Source organism: Berghia stephanieae, chromosome 10, assembly GCF_034508935.2.
Source record: "Berghia stephanieae isolate SIO BIC M18660-M18661 chromosome 10, UCSD_Bste_1.3, whole genome shotgun sequence".
NCBI classification, from domain to species: domain Eukaryota; kingdom Metazoa; phylum Mollusca; class Gastropoda; order Nudibranchia; family Aeolidiidae; genus Berghia; species Berghia stephanieae.
The window spans coordinates 16,395,788-16,420,977 of record NC_088369.1 but is presented as its reverse complement, the minus strand read 5'-3'; the positions used below and the strand labels follow the sequence as shown (position 1 = coordinate 16,420,977).

The 25,190-nt window shown below is 40.2% G+C and overlaps 1 protein-coding gene across 1 annotated transcript in view; it reads right to left on the bottom strand.

Moving 5' to 3' along the window:
- Positions 1-257: 257 nt before the first annotated feature.
- The window catches only part of LOC144980729 (uncharacterized), a 45,467-nt gene continuing 20,534 nt past the window's right edge, over positions 258-25,190 (bottom strand). The window contains exons 8-20 of the mRNA XM_078928451.1: positions 24,932-25,051; positions 23,310-23,534; positions 22,730-22,958; positions 19,656-21,931; positions 14,332-18,259; positions 13,511-13,687; positions 11,651-12,001; positions 11,290-11,374; positions 9,523-9,784; positions 7,418-8,763; positions 6,223-6,463; positions 3,925-4,161; positions 258-2,300 (exon numbers count right to left, since the gene is read on the bottom strand). Of these exons, the coding sequence (XP_078784577.1) occupies positions 1,737-2,300; positions 3,925-4,161; positions 6,223-6,463; positions 7,418-8,763; positions 9,523-9,784; positions 11,290-11,374; positions 11,651-12,001; positions 13,511-13,687; positions 14,332-18,259; positions 19,656-21,931; positions 22,730-22,958; positions 23,310-23,534; positions 24,932-25,051 (10,041 nt within the window). The 3' untranslated portion in view covers positions 258-1,736. The remainder of the gene's footprint in view (positions 2,301-3,924; positions 4,162-6,222; positions 6,464-7,417; positions 8,764-9,522; positions 9,785-11,289; positions 11,375-11,650; positions 12,002-13,510; positions 13,688-14,331; positions 18,260-19,655; positions 21,932-22,729; positions 22,959-23,309; positions 23,535-24,931; positions 25,052-25,190) is intronic.

Sequence of the window (25,190 nt, the reverse complement as noted above, 5' to 3'; positions counted from 1 at the left end):
GACATGAAAATTTTCAACTGTTTTTCTCAAAACAACCGCCAATGTACTTAGGTATTTCTTGTTCTCAGCCATCGAGATGTATTTATATTACTTGAAAAAGGCCAAGGGCCGAAACGTCGTTTGTTTTGTGTTGTTCATTCAAGAGTCAGATATAGTCCCTTTATCTTTATCACCAGCTACAAGTCTCTCTCAATTTCTTTGTTAAATATAACATCCTCTCTTTATCTTAAACACACTACTGTTGTTCATCACAATAATTTTCTTTTTTTTTTTTAATTACGCCACAAAGCATCTTAAGATATCGTTGCCCAGGCATTCCATGAAGGAATGTAGATAATCCCATCAGACAAGATGTCTGATGTCAACAGGAATCACCCATGTTGTCACAGTGAGATGTCATCACCCAGGCATTCCATGAAGGAATGTAGATAATCCCATCAGACAAGATGTCTGATGTCAACAGGAATCACCCATGTTGTCACTGTGAGATGTCATCACCCAGGCATTCCATGAAGGAATGTAGATAATCCATCAGACAAGATGTCTGATGTCAACAGGAATCACCCATGTTGTCACTGTGAGATGTCATCACCCAGGCATTCCATGAAGGAATGTAGATAATCCCATCAGACAAGATGTCTGATATCAACAGGAATCACCCAGGTGTCACTGTGAGATGTCATCACCCAGGCATTCCATGAAGGAATGTAGATAATCCATCGTACAAATGTCTCAAGTGAACAAGAATCACACACCCATGTTGTCCAAAGTGAGAAAATTGGGGGACAACAATCTTGCCCAAAGAAAAAAAAAACAACTAAAGTGCCTGAAGCAGGGCTTAAACCCAAGACCTCCGGAGGCCCATGATATGCCTTATCCACTGCCCCCCCCCCCCCCAACCACACTTTCTGGCTATTATTACAATTAAAATACTGGTACTAAAATATAGATAGTATGGGCTTGGCTAAGAAGCTCATATTGCCATCCGGAAGTATAACGGACCAACACACAAAACTGTGTGTATCCATGACCGTTTATAGTCAGGTTAATACAGTTCAGTTAGCATTACTCATAAACGCGGATGGCAAAAAACAATAACAAAGACCTGAGTGACGTCATCTTCGAACTATCTATAAATACTTGCAAATAGTGGGATGTTAGACATAGCAGACAGATTCAGTCACAACCAATACACACTGTCCCCTTCATCAATCACAGTTGGGTTATATTTCACCAATTTTCCAGACATTTATGACTCACCACTCCAAATGTGTACCTCATGTGTACAATATACCAACTCCCCCCCCCCCCCCCCAGAACCCTGTCTGAAAGAATTTCTTTGACCAACAAAGTTGATTCTGGTTGACGTCAGACATTTGAGTGAGAGACAGGTCATCTACATCTATTTCCTTCATGGAATGCCCAGGCGACGACATTTGCACAACGGCACAATTTTAATCAAATCTTAAATCTCGTCCGACCAAAAAAATGACTGAAAGGTATTTTGTATTTTAATAAGAGCTATTTCAGTCTGGGCGACATGTACTTATTTGCAGTTCTGATAACCTAAATTGTATGACGGGCTGATAGTTGTAATGGGAATACCCTCAAACCAATACAAAATATTCTCCATGACAGAAATGTTAAAACGAGCCCATAATCGCATCAGGTTATCGGACCTGAAAACATGTGCACGTCGCTTTGAGGCCATGAGTTGCACTTGGTCATTATTCATTTTAACTTTGGTCCTGTTGATTAGATAATGACGATGATGATGATGATGATGATGATAGTAAATCTAGAAGGAACTGGAAAAGGCTAGGAGGTGGCAAGGCTGGACATAATGGTGGTGGTGGGGGTTCTGCTATAGTAGTCGATGACGATGATAATGAAGATGGTGGCTGAAATGATGATGATGATGATTGTGCTAATGATGATGATAATGAAGAAGGTGGACGTGCTGATGCTGTTGTTGCAGTGGATGAAGATATTGAAGATAATAACGATGATGGTGTTGATTGAATGGATGCTGTGGTAGGAGCAGATGATGATGTCGAGGGCTGTTCCGATGATAAATCTTTCTGCGTTTTGGGATGCAATAGTTTTGTTGTATTTATATTCTGTTGACGGGAAGGCACGGCTTTAGCTGTTGAGCCTGTTGCTGTTTTGTCCAGGTCTGGAGTGCTGGACGTCGTCGTTGCCATGTTGATGTTGTCTCCGTACTGATGAAAATAATTCCCAATGGCAGAAGCCAGAAATCCTACAGACTTTGCAGACGCCAGTTGGACGAGTCTTTCAGCCTTCACATTAAATAGATCAAAACAATAAAATAAAGAAACAAGTCGCTTTAAAACAAATACAGTTGGCAACCAATTTTTTACATCCTAGGACATTACAGAAGGGCTAGAAATCAGATGGTTGCTAGTTGAATTAGTAAATAAGATTTATAATCATAAAATAAACCATGGAAATATTTGTTTTCAATTTGAATATTAACTAATGAACCATAATGTGTTGAACTCGTGACATCAAGAAGTCAAGAAGATAAGGCCAAGGCTACCAGTAAGGTCGCAGGTTCAAACCCCAATCGCTGCCTCGAAATGTTTATTCTCTATGTCTTCTGGTACTCTCCTACTCACTTCATTTCTTGTTGTTATCAACATAAGTGCCTTCTCCACTCACTTTTCTGAATGAACGATAAACTGAAAGTCTGACAAAATGCATTCACTATATTCAAATATCAAGACAAGACACCTAGGATTATATATACATATATATATATATATATATATATATATATAATATATATATATATATATATATATATATATATATATATATATATATATATATATATATATATATATATAAAACAGCAGAATTACTTTAAACCGAAATTTTGGGGACCTTCTAAACCATTTCGGTTTAAAGACATTTTGGTTTAAAGCAAGTTCCCGTTTTGCAATGTTTTTCAAGGGTAGTAACTATTTAAGGAATTTGCTCATTTTATCGTATCATGGGTTTCCCGTTAAATGGAGTTGTTGAATAAATACCGTCTTCGTAACCATTAATTTGTTTATTTTTTTCTGGTGTGTTTTAAAAATATTTTTGGGGGTTTTCGTTTTCAATTCAAAATTGTTGAAAGAGTTGAGTTTGGGATGCCGTGTATTTTACATATCTCCGTCTTGATCAACTTTTTTTTCATCAACTTCACATAGTATTTTGATTTTAAACTCAAACGTGTAAACACAGTGCTTTCTTTTAGACATCTTTTAGTAAAATGCAAAGCTAAAATAAGATCGAAAATTCTTGTGCAATAATTGATAATGAATGATGCGCAGCTACTCAGAGGTGAAGTGAAATGGAAATGAAAAGGCGTGTCAATGCTCAGCTGTCTTTTGTTGAAAAGCCATTAGGTTCAAAGGCCTAATTACATAGAACCCCCCCCCCCTCACACACACATTTAAACAAAGTGGAAATGAAATGGCATGTCAATGGTAAGTTGTCTACCACCCCCACCCCCACCCCCCACCCCTCCTTATCGTCGTGTTGCAAATCCAGTCAGTTCCAAAGCATCAACACATGAGCGAGAACATCTCGCTTGCGTGATTCTACACCCCAACTCCTCCTCTTTCCTTATTTTTCACCTGCCAGTCACCCGCTGTCTTCCAGTCTGTGTGATTGTGGTGTTGGCCAAGCCCAAGTGCAGTGATTGAAGTGTTATATAAATTTCTCGATGTATGACACATATTCTTATTGATTTTTTACAATTTAGTGAATTGGAATACTGAAACATTTTGCACATTTCGTATCACATAAAACAATCAATACTTTGTGTTAAAATCCAGCTTTGTAAAAAGATTATTTAATTTAAACAATCTATATTTGCCTTCCCTGGCAGACGTTAAATAATAAAATACTCACATCTTCCACCCACGCTGACTGTCCATCCATATCCAAGAGGACCAGGTTCGGACACTGTAACAGACTGGCCACTATCCACTTGACCAACAAATCAATCTGGCCATCGTGATGATGGTGGTGGTCATCCATATCAGCTTGGTGTTGATGGGGATCAACCCGGCCACCACCACTACTACTTCTGCTGTCCCGTCTACATCCAATCTTGGTGGTGATGACTCGGTGACTGCTTGGCAAACGCTGATGGACATTGAAACGTAATCAGAACAAGGAAATCAATAAGTTTTTTATTTGAGCTTTGAGCTTTTTCTAACAATTGCATAACATTGACTTTTTTTTTTAAATTGAGCTTTTATATAGCGCAATATCCACTTAACATGCTCAAAGCACTTTTAAATGGGTCCCTGGCCAACAGCAACATGTAACATATCATATGACACGGGACAAAACACCTGTTAGGCGATATTACTTTTTTTTTTTTGGACAGAGACAACGCTGTTAACGGCCAGGTACTCATTTACACCTGGGTACGGTGAGAGAATGTGAGTAAAGAGCCTTTTCCAAGGACTCAACTATGCGCCAAGCGAGGCTTGAACCCAGGACCTTCTGATCCGAAAGAGAGCGTAATACCACTAGACCAAATAGCCACACAGCCAGACTTAATATTTTCAAAGTGTTTAAACTTAAGCATTCATACAACGCAATGTCTGATTAATATTGCTCAAAGTGCTTTACAAAGGGTCCCTAGCCAACAGCAACACTTAACAGGATGAGACATGAGGCCTGTTAGGCGATATTACAGACTGTTAATGGCCAGGTACTCATTTTACACCTGAATACAGTGAGAGAATGTGAGTAAAGAGCCTTTTCCAAGGACTCCACTATGCGCTGTTCAGAGAGGGACTCGAACCCAGGACTTTCCAACCCCGAGAAAAGTGACATACCACAAGACCACCACACATAACTGCTTTACAAAAGATCCCAAGCCAGCAGCAAACACTTAACCTGCAGGTCAACACATAGAAAACTTGTGTAGTGCTAATACTATTACAACGTTGTTGTTTTTTCCCACCAAAGACAATCTGTTACAGGTCGGGTTCTTATTGACACATTCAAGTGCAGCTATGTGGTCTAGTGGTATGACACTCGCTTTCGGATCGGAAGGTCCTGGGTTCGAGCCTCGCTCAGCGCATAGTTGAGTCCGAGGAGAAGGCTCTTCACTCACATTCTCTCACCGTACTCAGGTGTAAAATGAGTACCTGGCCGTTAACAGCGTTGTCTCTGTCCCAAAAATTTGTAATATCGCCTGACAGGCGTCATGTCTCGTCCTACATGTTATGTGTTGCTGTTGGCCAGGGACCCCTTGTAAAGCGCTTTGAGCACATTTAGTGGATATTGCGCTATATAAAAGCTCAAGTTTTTTGGGGGGGTTTTTCAAGTGCAGAAAGATCATGTGAGTAAAAAATTCCTTATCCAAGGACTCAACTTTGCACCGTAGCCAATGCAGAACTCTAACCAGAGAGAACTACTAGTCCGAAGATGGGTGTCAAATTAGTAAGAGATGAAGAGAGTAGGAAAGTGCCAGAAGACAATAGAGAATAAAAATTTTGCGGCAGTGATGGGGGTTTGAACCCGCGACCTTACTGGTACGACAACTCCGCCTGGGCGGGGAGAGCGTGACCCTACCGTATGAGCTATCCACGATCCCAAAAAAGATCGTCTCTAACCATAGTCATTATTAGAACCTCCGCGAAGTTAGTTGGCCAGCAATTAAGCTTAATAGCCAATATTCTCAACACAAACATGTAACATAGAAACAATTGAGACATTGAGTATGCTCCGGTATCAGTAGTAGTGTTGGCAGGGATGATGTGATGGTAGTTGTAGTAGTAGTGGTAGGAACGATGATGTGGTGGTGGTTGTAGTACTAAGGGTGGTAGGGATGTTGATGTAGTGGTTGTGGTGAGTCTTTTTAAAAAGGTGGAATTGTGATGGTGATGGGCAGAGAGAGATAAACCACCATTTAGGCGGAAATCCGCCTTTAGGCGGAAGATTCTCAGCCCTGCTCTGTGCAAAATTCAGCTGCATGGTCCACCCATCAGTGGTTGGGTCGCTGGATCTGTTAGATCTGGTGGAAAGTACTTTGCAATAGATTAGCATCCTATCCAAAGGATAGCAAGAAATTGCAATAATCCGTTTCACACTATTGAAACTGGGATAAACTTCGGCTCCATGAGCCTCATGGCTCTCTGAAGACCATATATCAATGAAATCTCCATCGGACACTACAAGTTGACTAACCTTCCACCAAGGCAAGTGCAGCATCTCCCTCAAGGCTTCCCTGACAATCCTCTCACACAACCCAGAAGCAAATCCATCCGCCTCCTCCATGCTGGGCACGGAGATGATTTGACCGTCTTCTACCAGACCCTTCCTCCTATGACCACGATGACCCTGTGTCTGATGTCTCCAGTCTTTCCCGCTGCTGCTGCTCTTCGGCCGAGACTTCTGGGATTGTCCTGGTATGCACAGAGCATCTTGTCTGCGGGGGTCAAAGGAAAATCATGTTGAAATCAATGTTACTCTAATTGACTTGACATCAAAATTATTATTATTACCATCGTCATCATTACCAGTATCATTATTATCATCATCATTATTATTATTATTATGATTATTATTATTATTATTATTATTATTATTATTATTATTATTATTATTATTATTATTATTATTATTATTATTATTATTATTATATTATCATTATTATATTATCATTATTATCATTATTATCATTATTATTATTATGTAATGTAATGTAATGTAATGGGAAATTTATATAGCGCGATTATCCATTTACAATTCTCAATAGTGCTTTACAATGGCAATAACAGATAATATGTAAACAAATTAATAAATATACACATACACACAAACACAAACATACACACAAATATCAACGATTTATTTGATAGGTAGATCTAAATAACTCAGTTTTGAGGGATTTTTAAAAGGCATCAAGGTCTGACAGTTCCTTGTATAAGTAGTCAATGAGTTCCACACAGCTGGAGTAGAAAAGGCAAATGATCGTTGAGAGAATTTAGTTTTAGGGATTTTTCTTTCAAATAATACTGAGTTAGAAGACCTGAGGGGGCGACTTGGAATATGGATAGAAATAAGGGATTTTATGTAATCTGGAGGAGTGCTGTGAACACATTTAAAGGCAAGGCATGCTAGTTTATAATCAATATTATCATTATTGTTATTATTATTATTATTATTATTATTATTATTATTATTATTATTATTATTATTATTATTATTATTATTATTATTATATTATTATATTATTATTATTATTATTATTATTATTATTATTATTATTATTATTATTATTATTATTATTATTATTATTATTTTTATTATCATCATCATCATCATCATTATTATTATTATCATTATCAAAATGAAAGTCAATAAAAAAAGATTTGTTCACCTGATAAACTTCCTTTTCCTCCTGTCGTCCACAGAACTGACTCCCCTGGGTGAAGACGACGACATGTCCGAATCCAGACACGAATACGATGACGAACTCGCCTCTGAATCGTTGCACTGACGCCGCTGCCTGTTGCTGTGACCACTGGCCAACGATTGTGCCAGGGTCTGTTCCTCTCTGCTCACCTTCACAACCGACGTAGAGTTGTTCAATGCACTCTCACGACTGCTCAAAGAAAAACGACCAACATGACCAGGATTTGAATGATCCCTGTTGCTTGGAATGTGAGACGGTTTGGAGACAGTTCTGCACCGATCTCCAATGCTACTGGAGGAATTCAACGTTGTTCCAACTGTGGCTGAACGAGAGACTTTGTTTTGTTTACTCTTCAAAGTTCTCTCCCCTCTGGCCATTGTAGTTGAATGCAATGATGGCGATGACGACGATGGCTTTGATTGACCTTTGGTGACGGAGAGGCCAGACGAAGCTGAAGGTGGGATAAAATTACTTCTTTCTTTAACTTTCGATGACGACAGTCGTGTTTCTAATGAAGACGCTGATAATGTTCTCCCCGATGAAACCGATTTGCCTAGAACTGAGTGGATTCCAGTGAGGGAGGAAGATGCAGATGCAGGACCGGACCCAAAATCTGACTGATGATGTTGTCGACGATGATGTTGAGCTGTCGGAATGGGCAAAGAACTCGATGAAGAAGTGACAGATACAGATTCGTATCCAGCCCCGGCGTTTTTACCAAACGACGATAAAGACGATTCTAGTTGACCTAATTTTTGCTTGGAATCTGGAAAACTGCCGCAGATTTTGCTGTTCTTTCCGCTTGGCTGTCGATTTTGATCTCCAGTGACGGACTTTTTATTAGTTAATGCTGGTGAGGATTGAGTTTTGGTAAAAGGAGTAGACGATAGCCTCCCCCCCACGTGTGTACGAGTAGATGATAAAGACGATGATGAAGTGGTCCTTACTTTAGGTCTGGCTCCCTCTCCATAATATGATGAAGAAGAAGTTAGTTTATTTTCGGTGCTATCTCCATCTTTCTCTTTCCCCGTTGTCCCTTTACCGTTGGAATCAGCAGATTTCCCTTCTTCTCCTGTTTCATCTCCGTCTTTACCTTTCTTGTGACGATTTTGATGAATTGTACCTGAACTCTGACCTCCTCCGTGACCTCCACCCCTAGTTGAAATGAAGACATCCCTAAGAATCTGATCTGTCAGATTCTCAGCATACAGGCCGATGGCAAACTGGTTCTCCGTCACGAAATCTGGGTCTGACTTGATGACACACACGGCTTCTTGGACCACACAACCAGCAAAGAAACTGGCAAGGTCCTGGATAAAGAGAAAAATATAGTCTAAGTAAATATGATGTTTGTTTTTAAGGGTTTTACGAAACTTCAACACATTTAGGTCATATCAGCGCGATTAAAAAGGAAGAAAATAGGATAGTTTTAATATTCTAGAATTACAATTAAAGCACCAAATAAAAAGTAAATCAAAGAGGAATTGGTTCATACAGGAAACATGTAGATTCCAAGCGCACACTATCAGTGTACACAGTTTGAGATCATTTAAATGAAAATTACTTAACCAAACACAAGCACAGGTCCTCACTAAGAGGAACACACTCAAATGTTTACAAATCATATATTATGTAAAACAAAAAAAATAATACAAAACATAACAGAGAGACTTACTTTTCCAAAAACTAACTTTACAAGACCACATAGTCACACAGAGAAGTAAATATCAATAATAAAACTGGAATAGAGGCCCGTTTCCCGTCCCATCATTTTTTTATTGGCTTTAACAATGCTATCCTATTAACTCACTCAATCCGAGAGATTTCTTTGCTACTTTTCAAAATTGGAAACAAATGTATTTAAAATGAGCATGTACAGAGATAGTCATTCAACTACTATTGACATGTAAAAATTAAGAACATTAGCTTTGATACTACGCCTATAATTTGTCTCAGACAAATGTAATAAATAGGCATGTGGGTAAAAGTAACCCAGGGTATACTACAGATAAGTCGGTGTTAGGGCTGAGTGAGTTAATGCTATTCATTTTTTACTTTGATCTTCTAACCTGTACTTCGTCTGGCCCTCCCTGGCTGTGCTGTCTGGTAAACTCCAGATGGAACTCTTCACCCACGTGTCTGGGAGGTGGAAACCAGTGCTCTGTGTCCGAGCTGTCAGAGTGAAGCTGCTGCTGCTGCTGCTGCAGCAACTGGTGCTGCTCCCAGCTTCTGGACCGGCTGTTGTTGCTGTTGCCCTTGGCAGCACCGGCTGTTTGAGTGCTGTGTCCACTCACAGACCGAGGAGACTGAGACAGGGGCAGGCTATTCATACTGAAAATAAAAAACCAAAAAACATTGTTTTTATTGTTTTTAAGAGTTTTACGGCGCTTGCAACACATTAAGGTCATGTCAGCGCCAGTAAAAAGGAAGAAAATGGGATAGTAAAAAGTTCTAGAATGACAATTAAACACAAATGAAGATAAAGGGGAATTAGTTCAAATAGGGAACAGATAGATTCCAAGAGCACACCGCCAAAGTACTTAGTTTGAGATCACCTAAAAGTCTCATCCAGACACAAGCACAGGTCCACACTAAGAGGAACACACTCAAATGTTTACCAATCATATAATATGATATGTAAACTAAACATAATACAATGCATAACAGAGATATGATTTACAAGGAAAAAAATATCTCCCAAAACTATAACTATACATTCGACTGTTTCCCTCCCAGCCAAGGAACTCCGGCAAGGATCAGGACAAAACTAAGTAATCTCATTCCAAGACAATGACAGGAAACAATTGGAAAACGGGTATGGGGGGATAGAAGACACAGCATGAACCTCCCTGCCCACTATGGGAGGTCAGGATCCCCACCCAGCCAAAAAACATTGAATGGACATAAATTATAAAAGATCGGTCTTTAAAAAAAACAGTCACTGAAAAAAAAATGGTAGATGCTGTACCTAATCTAGAGGGTTGACTATTTCAGATTGTCGGGAAGTATTATAAAAATTTGACCTTATTTATATAATGCAACATCCACCAAATGTGCTCAAAGTGTTTTACATGAGGTCCCAAGCCATTAATGTGTAGGATGAGATATGATGCCGAAAGACACTATTACAAATTTTTTTCTCGACAGAGACAATGCTGTTAACCACCCAGTACTCATTTTACACCTGAGTATGCTGAGAGAAAATATTAGTGAAGAGCATTTTTCCCAGGACTCAACTTTGGATCGCCCACAGTGGAATTCTAACCTGAGACTTATCAATCTAAAAGCCAGTGTAATAAAACCAATAAACCCAAAACAATTTTGCGAGCCAATATCACATTGTTTTCATTTTGATATTTTGAAAGAATAATTTTATTTTCCATAATGACACACTCGAAGGGGCTCCTGATACCTCATTTCGTAGAGTGCTCGCTTCCCACGCAAAGTAACCAAGATCGATCCCGGCTCAAGACGAGATTTTTTTTTTACAAGAATCAGAATTTTAATGTGGAAAAAAAAATCTGATGGGCAGGGGGGGGGGGGGGGGGGGTTATAACTTAAGAATATAAAACTAAAATAAAAGTAAAGGGAAAAAAAAAAAGAGTACTAACAATAGAAAAAATAATCAAACAAAATTTTTTAAGTAAATAAACATCACCAAAAACAAATGTTAAAAATTGGAATCAAATATTTTTTTTTATTTAATGGAAAATTTGAATTTTCTCTCAAAAAAAAAAAAGGGGATAAAAAAATCGGAACTTTCCCATTGAACCTAAACAAAAGGCTGGTGAGTACATGGTGTGAAAACACTTGACAGTGTCAGTGTGTCGTCGTACCTGGTAAAACTGGTGTTGAGTAACTCACTCTCCAGATTGGCCAACGTTGTGTCACGGAATCCACTGAAACTGCTGCGTCTGGAACCTAGGTCAAGGTCATTTGGGGAAAGTCAATAATCAAATAATGAGTCATGTATATATATGTATATATATATTTGTTTTTGTTTTTTTTTCATGTATTTTTTTTTTTTTTGGAGGGATTTGGGGGGGGGGGGGGATGGGTGGTTTATGCAAATATTAGCAACTTAGATTTATATATTTAAATGGCCACTTTATATCTTATGATGTAAAAAAATAATTTTGATATAATTCCATATACAGCAATTTGGCAACCCTGAATAATTACTCTATGAAATATTACCTGAAGTACACGAGCTCGGGTTCGATCCAACAATGACCAATTCTGGCACTGATGTATCCGCCTTCATCAACTCCTCTGCAAACCTCGACAAAATCGGATCCTTGAATCCACTCATGTTCCGACTGCGACTGCTTTCGAACGAGAAATTGTTGTCGAGCGATCCGCGACGCCAGTTGATCCGACTTCCTGTCCGCCCGATGTCGTCATCGGTACAAGCCGTCTGCTGGGGTTCTTTGCTAGGTTTGTAGTTGTAGCGGTTTTTATTGAACACTTCTAGGGAGAGTTGTACGCTGGTGTTACACGGTTCACTGCTACGTCGCTCATAGTGCTGAACACTGGGCTGGCTGTCCACTACAGAAATAGATAAATAAGATTATTTTTTTTAACTCACCCTCAGAAAAGATCCATCAAATGTAACCAAAAATGTATTCAAAAAAGTCCTCCAGATCTCGTAGACCCTAGGAGTCAGAATTTATCCCAGTTTCTATAGCGTGAAAAGGAAAATAAGCCATTGATTGCTCCCCTTTGGATAGGACACTAGTCTGTAGTAAAGTACTTTCCACCAGAAATAACTGAGCGAGCTACCCAATCAATCTCTACTGGGTGGACAGGGGGGGGGTCAGATAAAGAAAATCTTCGACTTCATCCGGAATCAATCTCTATTCCTTTGTTTATGAAGCCAGTGCTCTACGAACTGAGCTATCAAAACCCCTATCAAATGTACCGTACTGGATTTAAATTGAAATCATCAGAACAGAGGAAAGGTTGGTAGACTGAAAGAAACTATGAGATGATTGGTGTGGGAGGGAGGGAGGGAGGGAGGGAGAGAGGGAGAGAGAGAGAGAGAGAGAGAGAGAGAGAGAGAGAGAGAGAGAGAGAGAGAGAGAGAGAGAGGAGAGAGAGAGAGAGAGAGAGAGAGAGAGAGAGAGAGAGGAGAGAGAGAGAGAGAGAGAGAGAGAGAGAGAGAGAGAGAGGAGAGAGAGAGAGAGAGAGAGAGAGAGAGAGAGAGAGAGAGAGAGAGAGAGAGAGAGAGAGAGAGGCAAAACTGTTATGGCCTGTAGCCTTTGTAAAACTCATGGCCTGACACTAACCCAAAAAATTTGTCATAAAAGACGACGAAAAAGATCACTGGAAAAAAAACATAATTGTGAGTTGTAATCAATATAGCTCAACCAATCGAATCATTTGTTTCCTTGAGCACTTCTAACAACAACTCACTTTTTACTTTCGTTTGGTGATCGCCATCTTCTTTTATGACGTAATTTTTAGGTAAATGTCAGGCCTCTAGTCTAGTTTACGATGGCTCTGCAATTGCGTAACTGAGAAAAATGACCCAGAATCGGGTGTGTTGGAAGAGCACCGTTGGAGTCCTATGTCACAACAGGGACCAAGAGGACTAAGTAAGGAAGTAGATAAATTCTCTTTATTTATCCCAACAGGAATTTGGTCTAGAGGGTTGATCTGAGACACTAACATCAGGCGATTAGCTGAACACAAACGAACAATAAAAAATATTTTTGAAAAAGAACTCGAGTATCTATGTGCGGCTATGTGGTCTAGTCATATGACACTCGCTTTTGGATGTGCTCAAAGCGCTTTACAAGGGGTCCACAGCAACATTTAACATGTAGGAGGGGACATGACGCCTGTTAGATGATATTACAATTTTTCGGACAAAGACAACGCTGTTAACGGCCAGGTACTCATTTTACACCTGAGTACGGTGAGAGAATGTGAGTAAAGAGCCTTTTCCAAGGACTCAACTATGCACCGAGTGCAAGGCTCAAACCCAGGACATTCCGATCCGAAAGCGAGTGTCATACCACTAGACCACATAGGAATTGACATCAATGTTGTTACCTTTGAGGAAAGCATTGGTGAGGCTTTCTCGACTCATCGGTTTCCGTGAGAAGACGCTGACACTGGGACTGACCGATCGATGGTGGTGATTCCGTCGTATGCTGGACGGAGATGACGAGGCCGTCTGGCAAGAACTGGAGAAAATGTTGTGATACTGACCGCTACGATAACTGGCACCTAAAGTTGAAATTAAAAGGGAAAGAATTTTTATTTTATAAACAACTAGAAATCACAGGCAAAAGTTGACATTTAAAAAATAGAAATATGAATTTTATTTTAAGAGTAGAGGCTGAAATGAAATTAAGAGTCTCCTATTTGGAATACTGCAAAGAAGATTCACTTAAATTACAGAAAATTAGGGCTCTAAACCATTATTTTTCATAACTAAGCCCTCCTCTGTCATGCCTCCACCAGCCCTATAAAACTTACTAGATTAAGCATGCTATCAAATAAGAGTGGTAACTTAAAAACTTGGATTCAGATAATAAATTTTAAAAAAGAACCTTTTCCATTCAGATAAATGCAGACACACGGCGAAAAAAAAATCATTTTCTGGTAAATTTTTTTGGCCCCATTCATATTCTCCAAAGGGAAAGAAAAAACATCAATTTTTTTATCATTTTTGCCACGTTTCACCCCCCCCCCTCCCCCTTGCAAAGATAAATAAATCTTAAATAAATAAATTAACTAATCTTTTAAAAATAAACGGATTAATTTATAAGCAAATTAAAAAAACAAAAACAAAAAAAAACAATAAATAAATAAAAACATTTAAAAAAATGATAGGATCAAAAGGAAAAAAGAGGGATGACATAAAATACCTGGATAAAGAGCATCAGGTTCAGACGTGTTCTCCGATGCCCTCTTCAGAATGTCAAAATCCAGCGTGTCGGAAATGGAATTAAAGACCTGGTTGACAATGGAAACGGCCGCTTCGTACAGCAAAGGGTCTTCAACCTCGTTGTCTTTGTTGTTATTCTCGCCATCGTTGACTCCCGTATTAATACTACTGCAGCTGCTTTGACACGGATAATAACTGCCACTACGGGACGCAGTGTTCGTGTTCGTGAAGCTGTTTCTGCCTCCGTAAGCACCTTCAGGAGTTGCCGTAGCAACAGCGATGCCAGTACTAAATAATCTCCCAGAGTCCACTAAACTTCCACGACTCGTTGAATCCATACTGGTCAAACTACCTGTTCTATTTGTTACCAGATTGCAATTTGGTGAATTGCTATTCGTATTTGGTATGGCCATTACCGCTGAAGACACCTGTCCTCTAAAGCTACCACCACCACCACCACTATTTCTTCCAGAGGCTAAACCGTAATCACAAGTTCTCAAATTGTGTCGACTTCCATTAGGACTACTTCCTCTGCTTCCTCCTCCTCCTCCTCCTCCTCCCCAAGAGTAGTCAATACTGGTAAGACTTCCCCATCTAGGAAGATCCGTGGCTGATTTGGTCAGACGTTTTTGTAAAAGTAACGACGACGACAGCCACGGCAACCCTCCACTGCTGTTGATGGATGAGGATTGGTAGGAACGATCCCCTCCAGCTCTGCTGTAAGGCAAGAAGTCCAGATCGGAGGAAGAACCGCCCAGATTTAAATGTAGACAGTCTTGGCTGCCATTGCTTCCACTGCTGCTCACTGACGACGCAGAGGCTGATAATCTCTCTTGGTAAAGAAGATGGTGGTGATGATGATGATGATAATGATGGTGATGATGACGGTGACGATGAGAGGGAGGGTGATGAAGATATGAAGAAGAAGAAGAAGGGCAAGACGATGGACCACTAAAATAATTAGAACCAGAACTTGAACGTTTGTGGTGCCGGTGTTGATGAAGTAGAAGATGAGGGTGGTGTTGGGGTGATGATGAATGACAGCGGGATAAATCTCCCTCACTTCCTGTCCTCACCACAGGCTCTTGGGTGGAATCCTCAAAGCTGACAGTTTTGTTGAGACTGTGCGCTCTCATTGCGAAAGACTTTGCTGTTGTCATTGCTGGTGCTGCTGTCAATCCGGCTTTCTGAGATTGAACAGAAGTTGTCGTGGAAGTGACGGGTGACAATTTCAAATCTGTTGTGATAGAAATATTTTCAGACATATAAGAAGATTGTATTGGAGCTTTCTTTCCTTTACTTTCATTATCTCTTCTAGATGTGGATGGCGATGATGATGATGACATTGATGAAGCATTTAATCCTGGCTGATGCAAGCTTGCACTGTCCTGACTGATCCCAGATACCAGGCCTGTTCTATTGTTTGATCGCACTTTGTCAGCACGGGCACCACAACTATCAGAATCAGCCCTTTCCACGTCATCATCTCCATTGTCACCATCTTTTGATTCCAAAGATTCTAAAATTGTAAAGAAAACTTGGTGGACGATCTTATCAGCAAACCAGTTGTATACTTCATCTGACAAATCCTGGGAAGCGGCCATTGATTCATTGGGCCCAGGATCATATCCATCATCACCCTCGTCAACTTTATCATCATCATCGTCGTCAAGGTCTTTTTTGTCATCACCTTCATCATTCTTACAAGGCAGTGTTGTTGCCAGAGATAATTCAGCCCCTTCCAAAATGCCCAGTTTTGTAACCTCCTCCGCTAACAAGTTGACAAAATTCCAAAACTCCGGTAATTTTCCGATATCGATAGAACTGGGCACATCCATCACAGTTGCTGTTCCTTTACTTGAAGATCGTTTGTGTTCTGGTGACCTTTTCACCCGCGTCACTGATCTAGTCTTACTGTCTCTCCCTTTTTTAACTAAAGATTGACTGGGTGGAAAAACGTGTTGTTTGTGTTTACTTTTCCCTTTGCTACTGCTACTAATATCACGACCACCTCCACCACTCAACGGAGCGGCTACATCTGAAAAAAGATATCGACTCCTCTGGGAATGGGATGGGGAAGATTTGGGTGCTTTGTCAACTGGGTTTTGACTGGCAAAAGACGACGATGACGGATGGGTGCTCACCACAGATTTTCTGGCTGCTGAAACGTTTGACGACGCCTTAGACTTGGGTATTTGTGAAGGTGGCGAATGTCTCTTTGACTGTGTTTGGCTGGTAGGAGTTTTAACACTATGGCTGGAAGAGGAAGTGGAAGACTTGTGAGTCGGTTTTGGCTTTGGAATATTTGATAAATTTACAGGTTGTTTTTCGCCGCTATCTTTTGGCAAGAGTTCACCACGTGTCTTTTGAGTATTTTTAGTCAAGGAATACGACGGTGGGTGAGTCTTGCTAGTTTTTAATACTGATTTTGTTGATGGAATAGCCTGGGCTGTCCCTGATACTGATTGTGGCTGAGACAAACTTGATTTGATGTGAGAATGTCTTGTGGATGTCTGGGATGGACTAGGGCTGGGGCTTTTCTTTGAAGAAGGGGAGGGAAGGGAGGATTTTGGTGGTGAATGTCGCTGATGTTTGGAAGAACTAGTGGAAGATGTTGAGGTGGGTTTGGATGAGCTGTGTGGGATAGGAGTGGACGTAGAATGGGACTGCATGCTTCGTGAGGGCAGCATTGACTTGGATGTTGAAGCCTTTTGTGGAATTTGAGTTGAATCATTTTTGGTTGGAATCGTACTAGAAGTAGTGGTCATTATTGTAGATTTGCCTGTTTTGGGAGAGTGGGTTAAAGGTAAAGGGGAATCCCCTATAGTAGAAGATGAAAGATGATGACGATGTTGTTGTTGTTGTTGAGGTGTTTTGATTTCTTTTTCTTCCAAATAAACCACTTTGGATTCGAGCACTGCGAAGGAAGTTGGGGTGGATCTGGAATATTTGTCGACAGTATGAACGCTTAGAGGAGGTGAAATTATTGCATTGAGGGATGGAGGGGATTCTTTAACGAGGCTGCTGCCACTCCGACTTCTGTTGAATTCATCGTCGGCAAAGCCAGATTCTATTTGTGGCCTTGATGCTGCTGCAGCTGCTGATGCCGAGGTAATCGTGGACGATAGAGACGGAGATGGCGAGGCGATTCCGGAATGAAAAGCAGAATCAGCAGGGCTGGAGAAAATGGACGAATCCAGGCTGACATTGACAAAGAGATTACCCATCACACCCTGCCTGACTCCCGACTCCAATGGCCGACTAGATAAAGTCTGACCATCATCACCGACCAATGGCCGACTCGATAAAGTCTGACCATCATCACCGACCAATGGCCGACTTGATAAAGTCTGGCCATCATCACCGACTCCTTCAACTCCCAGACGAAGCAATGACGTATTTCCCTCTTTTTCGATCCCACCCACCTCTTTGACCTCAATTTCAACAGCATCTACCGGCACGTCATCGAATGACCTAGTTTCGTGTCCAAGTGAACATTGTCTCCCAACCTCACCCTGCTCAAGTGTAACTTGCTTTTTCCCATCCTTCGTTTCCTCCGAAACATTCTCAGCAGCTAAAACAGATGGATATTTGCTGGCCGTCAAATCTTCACTATGTCTTTTAGTCTCTCTTTCCTCGTATAGCAAAGAGTCCTTGTCGTCACCGGCTATCATTTTCTCACATCCCTTCTCCTGTCTCCTCATATCAACACCTTTCTCCCCACTCTGACTGACAATGGCATCATCCCCATCATTTCCATTTCCTTTCAATTCTGAACCCTTGAAGGTTCCCGCATCAACAGCTGTGTTCACGACATCAGAGACAAATTCCGAGAGAAGGGACACTGTGATTCCTTCCTCTTCTTCGATGGCCTCGTGAGCATGCTTGGAAAACGCCTCTGAAATATCCTGGCAACAAAAAAAAAAAAATCAAAAAAATTATAATTAGGAAGAAGGAAGAAGAATGAGAACTACTTGAAAAGCTAAACAATTCAACTATCCCAATATAGAACTAATTAACTAATTAAATAAATAATTAAATAATTAATTAATTAATTAAATAAATAAATAAATAAGTAAATAAATTTTTAAAATATGAACATGTATATCACAGTTTCACACAGTTACCATATATTCCCCTGCAGACCACATGGAATAATTCCATTTATTACAATATCAATCCCTCTCAGACATTGCTACTGCACTCTTACAATATCCATTACTGCCAACAGCCGGATAATCATTCACACCTGAATTGTGCGGGGTAATGTGTGTTAAGTGCCTTGCCTAAAGACACAATACAAGGACCATCATTTTTATCCCATCACTGACACCTGTCTAGCAACAAACCACAGTTAACATTCCTTGTGCTTTGTAACCAGAAACAACTGTCATAGCAAAGCCCAATTCCTGAAATCCAATATCTTGATACGTGCTCAGGTATTATAATTTTACATCATGCAGTGTCATTTGAATATTATTTTTTCTCAGTTGGTCGAGCACTCGCTTCACACACAAAGGGACCAAGATCAATCCCGGGTGCGGTCGAGATTTTTTCTGAACCCCCCCCCCCTCCCCCTTGCAGTGAATGGGTAGCTGAGTCTGATAGATTTGGATTTGGTGGAAAACACTTTGCGATAGACTAGCGTCCTATCCAAAAGATAGCAAGCAATTGCTGTTGGCCGTTAGACATTATAGAAACCAGGATAAACTCCTATTCCATGGGCCAAATGGCTCTGAATGACTACTCAATAAACACCAAATTTACCCACTGCACATTACCATGGATGTAAATTTTTCTTTAATATAAAAATAGGTATATTTCACAAGGTCTCTAGATTCAAAAACTTATATAAAGAGCTGGTTTTCCATATTCATGCAACTTATTGGGGAAAGACGAGTACAAATTACTGACAACCTTGATTGCGAGTTACAAAACCTTTCTACTTGCTTTGTGCTATATTAATTTCTTTTGGGTACTGACATGATTCTAGAAAGTCATGTTATCCTCTTACATTTAAAAAAAAAAGGCAACTACGTATATTTAAAAGATGAATGAATAAATAAAGTAAATAAACAAACAAATAAACAAATGAAAGAATACATAAATTAACTGATTGAATAAATCAATAAATTAATAAATTAGTAAATTAATAAACAATTAAAATTTTTTTCAAAAATGAACAAATAAATAAATGGATAAATAAAGAAATAATAGATCAATAAACAAATGACTGAGTGAATAAATAAAGTAAATGAATTGATAAACACAAAAATAAATTCTCCCTAGCCGTATTGCTTTTACCTCCAAATCTGTGCTGAAATCTGAACTGTGTTTACTGGAGCTGGACGTTCTAGAGGCATCGCTCATCTGGGAACTACGACGTCGGATATTGTACCACAATTCCATGAAATCGTTGGAAGACCCCGAGCCGTTCGTGCCGTGAGATGAGATGGATCCAGACCTCGATCCCCAATGGGAGCAGCCGCTGGAAGATTGCTGGAAGAATTGGCCGAGAAGAAGACCTCCACTCCCGCTACTCGACGACGAGGAGGAGACAAGTTCCTGTAATTCTCTGTGAGGAAAATCACGTGAACCATTCGCGCCGGGAGCTAAGCAGGTAAAAGTGTAAACATTTTGTTGTTGTTGTTGTAGTTGTTCTGCAACAGCACTGTCGATATTTCTGTTAGTTTCGTGGACAGACGAGGGGGACGTTTCTTCCAAATTTACCGGTCTGCTGTCATCATCAATTCCGGGGATGAAAAAATCAGCAGTGACTTCGACATCGCTGGTATTGGCAAAGTTTGAATTCCGAATGAGGGCAGGGTCGGGTAACGTGAAGGATGAGTTTGGCGAGTTGTTTAAAGAGGATGAGGATGACTGCGGTGATGATGATAGCAACGGAGGTTCCAGTTGTAATCTTGATGTGATTTGCAGAGGCTGATCTTTGCTGTGAAGACCGTGTTGCTGTTGTTGTCTGTTCTGTGGTTGATGGCAGGTGATATTGTGAGATGTTATAGTATCCGGAGATGATGATGATGTGGTGAGATTCTTATTTGGATTGACGATTTGACAACTGCCGATAGTGGTGATATTAGTGCTCCTACTGCTGGTGGAATGGGAAGACGGTGATAGCACGATGGAGGAAGTAGAGTCCATCGGTGGAATTTTTACCTGTAGAGGTGGAAGAGGAATGAAGCTGGAGGTGGTGGTGGCAGTTGTGGCGGAGTGAACGGAGGAGGACTGCAAGGTGGGTGCATTACTAAAATCAGTTGTCGAGGTTGAGGCAGGTTTGTGCAATGTAGTTGATGAAGGTGATGGTAATGATGATGATGGCAATGATGAGGGCAAATCGGGAATCACAGATTTTACTGGAGTCAGACTAGGTGAAGACTTTGTGTTTTCGGCTTTGCTGCTTTGTTGTCCTGCACCAGAACGTTGTTTGTTGGAACCATCCAAAAGTCCCCTTCCTCCAGTTGTAGCAGTTACAGTAGTCGTAGCAGCAGTTGCAGTGGTGTTGATAGGAGAGATAGCACCAGAAATATAACTTGATTTAGTGAGGTTTCCTAAAATATCGTGAAGCAGGTATTTACTGTAGGATTCATCATGATAAATTCTGTAGGGTGTGGAATAAGGGGTGTGGCAGACACTGGGAGAAAGGGAGGGGGGGAGACGTAAGGCACTTGGAGTGGAGATCGGCTCAGAGGATGATTGTGTTTGGGAAGTTGTATCCAATTTCTGTGTGTCCTTCTGAATATCTTTTTGTTCGTCGTACGTTTTACAGGTTGTTTGGAGATGAGAATCTCTATTGGCAGCTGATACGGAAACAGTGGTTTGGTCAGATTTGGAAATGCTTTGGGGTGAAATATTGGAAAGTTGTTTATTTGTGTCTGTAGAAGCTAAAGATTTTGTAGACAAAGACGTTGACATCTGGCTAGGAGATGATCTGAGAGGAATGTTTTGTATGTTGTCTGTCGAAGCACCAGGCACATTTTGTTCATTTTCAGCTGAGCAGGAGGAAAAGTGAGATGAAGTTAATTTTGGTGAAGACGAATAAATAGGGGTAGAGGAACTTGCAGGAGTGTGGAAATTGCTGGAAGACACAACAGAGGAAGAAGACACTGATGTTGGGGATAAAGACGGCGATGATAATGATGGCGACGAAGGTGGAAATAAAGTAAAAGTAAGAGATGTTCCTGTTGAATTAGATATCTGATGAGAAGACAATAAAGTTTGTTCTCGCAGCTGTTGGTGTAAAGGAATGGATTCAGAGACAAGATCTTCACAACGTTGCGATTGATCTTGTTGCTGCGATGATTTTCTTATCCTTTCTCGTTGTTGCTGTCCCAAAAGACTTATTTGTTCTAATCTCAAACTGGCATTTATCTCCCTTTGTATTTTCACATCCCTCTCATCCTCAGCCTCCTCACCGCCAACATCTTCAATACCAAAGATGTCTGGTTGTAGGGAACGTTTATCAGCCAGGGGAGACAATTCGCCACACGTCTTGTGTTCTCTGCCATCAGCAGACATTCTATTCGACTTCAAACCCTTCCTATAGGAATCCATGTCGTCTTTATCTGGGAAAAGAAAAACAAATTCAGAATCTTCTGCTGTTGTGAGAAAAAGGACAGAAAAAAAAAAGAAATCTGCAAATATTTCGTGTAACAATCATATATTTATTTCCCAACGTGCCCCTGTGATATGGTGTGGTCACCATTTCATTTGGGGAGGTATATATATCATATTCGGGTCACACTAGGTGTCACAACCTACTTCGTTGTCCAATAACTACAAATTAAATTAGAAAGCCACATGTGACTTCCGAACCATGGACAATGACACTTGTTTTTGGTTTTGTTTGTTTTTAAGTGATTTACGGCGCTTGCAACACATTTAGGTTATATCAGCGCCAGTAAAAAGGAAAGCACCCAAGAGAAAGTAAGACAAAGGGGAACTGGGAACAAATAGGGATCAGATGTAGATTCCAAGAGCATACCACCAATGTACTTAGTTTGAGATCACCTAAAAGTCTCACCCAGACACCAGTGTAAGAGTACATTATGAGGAATACACTCAAATGCTGACATTATATATTCAAAATAACAGAGAGATGATTTACAAGAAAAAAAATATCATCTCCCAAAACAATAACTATGCATTTGACTGTTTCCCTCCCAGCCAGGACTCCGGCCAGGGCCAGGACAAAACCAAGTTATCTCATTCCTAGACAAAGACAGAGAGCATGTTGGAAAACAGCTATAGGGGGATAGAAGACACAGTATGTACCTCCCTGCCCACTATGGGAGGTCAAGAACCCTACCCAGGACAATGACACAAGATTAATTTTCAAAAAAACAAAAAAAACAACATCCTACCAGTTTTGGGCAATCCAAGATCAGCCTTGGACGGGAACCAACGACAACCTGAGAATCCAAACAAGTTCAAATTCAGAGCCAGCTGCAATGACTCCCAAGTACCATGACTACCAGACGATTTCCTCACACTTTCCACAACCGTCTCCCCGTCTCTACCCTGGCAGGATGAGAGTCCTGGACCTCCTAGGACGACGACATCTGTTTTCTTTATCTCTGAATCTTTGCAATCCTGGTGGAGGGAAAGGAAAAATGAGTCTTAATGAATACAACAGCTTCAATAGAGAGCAAAATAGTTGACACTTTAGGTTTCAGACTTAAAACCCTACTTCAGCCAGAAACAAAAACAATTAAAACGGTAGTAACTACATTGAAGTATTTTGTTCTTTTTTTTTTTCTTTTTTCTGGAAGGCCAAATAAAGCCTGTCTGGAATAATTTTCACTAACATTCCTAAATTTGTAAAAATTAATAAAAATGAACAAGATTTTCTAAATAATTGCCCCCCTCCCAAAACAAAAATCAGTTCAGTTGGCACACATCACCGTTATTCATTCCAAGCCAGTGCCGGATAGTAGATTTTACCTGACTATCTTCTGTTTCACCGCCATTATCTCCAACATCCTCCGACCACGACTTGAAGGAGGAAGAGGAGGAACCCAATCCTGAGATGAACAACGCTTCATTGCCGGATATTCTGTCTTCTTTCCCGTCCATCACCAGCAATTCTGGATACATTCTGACCAGGGAATTCTCCTCCCATTCTTCTCGATTCCATCTTGATGACAGACCATGGTGGCAGAAATGGACCTGAAAAAATCAAAATGATGACCCCTGTACTAAGAAGAGGACTAAACTCACAATTTTATGGGTTTTTTAGGTTTTTTTCTTCTTCAGCCAATCAGCAAGAAACTTAAAACGTAAGCAACTAAGTTCTCTCTCCGATCATTTTCATGATAAACATAATCCACATTTCCTATCTCAATACAGTGATCCCCGTTTATAAGCGCTTCGTTTACAAGCAGGATCCTGCTATAAGCAAGCTCTGCTTGATTCCCAAGGACTGCGGTACTAAAGGGAGACCATTGTACTACAATCTTTTATTTTTAATACTTTCTCTAGTCGAATCTAACCTTTAACCTCCATTATCTCAAAATTAGAATCCTGTCACCCTAAGTACTTTTAGCATGAGGCTTTTCAATTCGTATTTCACTTAATTCATCATTTATGCTTGTGCTCTTTCATCTGTTATTATAAATTTTATTTAATATTGAACACGCAAAAAATAAAATTTAAAATTTAAATAACTATATGTGACCAGTCATCCCCAAACCGTGTTATGTCGGGGTGAACAGAATTCCTAAAATTCCATTTTAACCTTCATTTAATGCCAATGTTGCTGCTTGAAGCATCGAGAAATTAAAAAAAAAAACAAATTCTCTCATTCATCGTGTTTTGTTGACAACACATCAAATTCACATGTGTCTTCATCCAATAAATTGAATCTTCTTTTCCATTTTGTGAAGCTTACATTATAAAATATTAGACAAAATAATAAATGTCTTTATTGAGAAGAGTAAAGTGCCCAATGCTGACCTTTGGACAAGAACAAATGGATGTCCAGGTCAGATGCAGAAAGTGGCGATGGGTTGGCCATACCCTGCGGAAAGAACCCTGTAATATAACCAAGCATGCTCTCAAATGGAACCCACAGGGCAAGAGGAAAAGGGGTCATCCAAAACAGACTTGGAGGAGAAGCCTTCGCCAAGATTTGAGCGTCTCCAATCTTACCTGGAGTGAGGCAAAGGTCTGTGCCAAGGATAGAAGAAGATGGAAGAGTGCTGTTGAGGCCCTATACTCAGCCAGGAGTCAAGAGGCATAAGTCAAAGTCACTGAGGAGAGTGACTTTCGATTCACAGTTTTCACAAAAAAAGACTTGAACCCTACTTCCAACCACCCCAACATGTGGCTTTATCGGATTATTTTAACCTTTTAAATCATAAATCCCAGGCTTTTTTGGTCAATGTGTCACATCCCATTCCATTATCATCTTTCATGTTTACTTGAAGAAGGCCAAAGGCCGAAACGTCATTTGTTTTGTGTTGTTCCCTTATTTATGAGTCACATTTACTCACTTTATCTTTCTCTCCATCTGATTGGCTAATTTAGGCACCTCTAGTTTTTGGTTTTACGTCATCTTTGCTTACCTGAATCCCATCATCATCACATTCCAAGCTTTCCATCTGGTCTTCAGGCAACAAGGTCAAGGGACAGAGTCCAAGGTCACAGACAGATAGGTCATTCCAACCTAAGGGTGAATCTAGAACCTTGTGGGGAAAAGATTAAAGATTTGACTTTCGTTGAACCACGACTCCAGTTATGTGGTCTTGTGTTAGGGCATTTGCATTTGATTCTGTAGGTCCCTGGTTCAAGTTCCAAACGTGATGCCGCAAAGTTGAGTCCTTT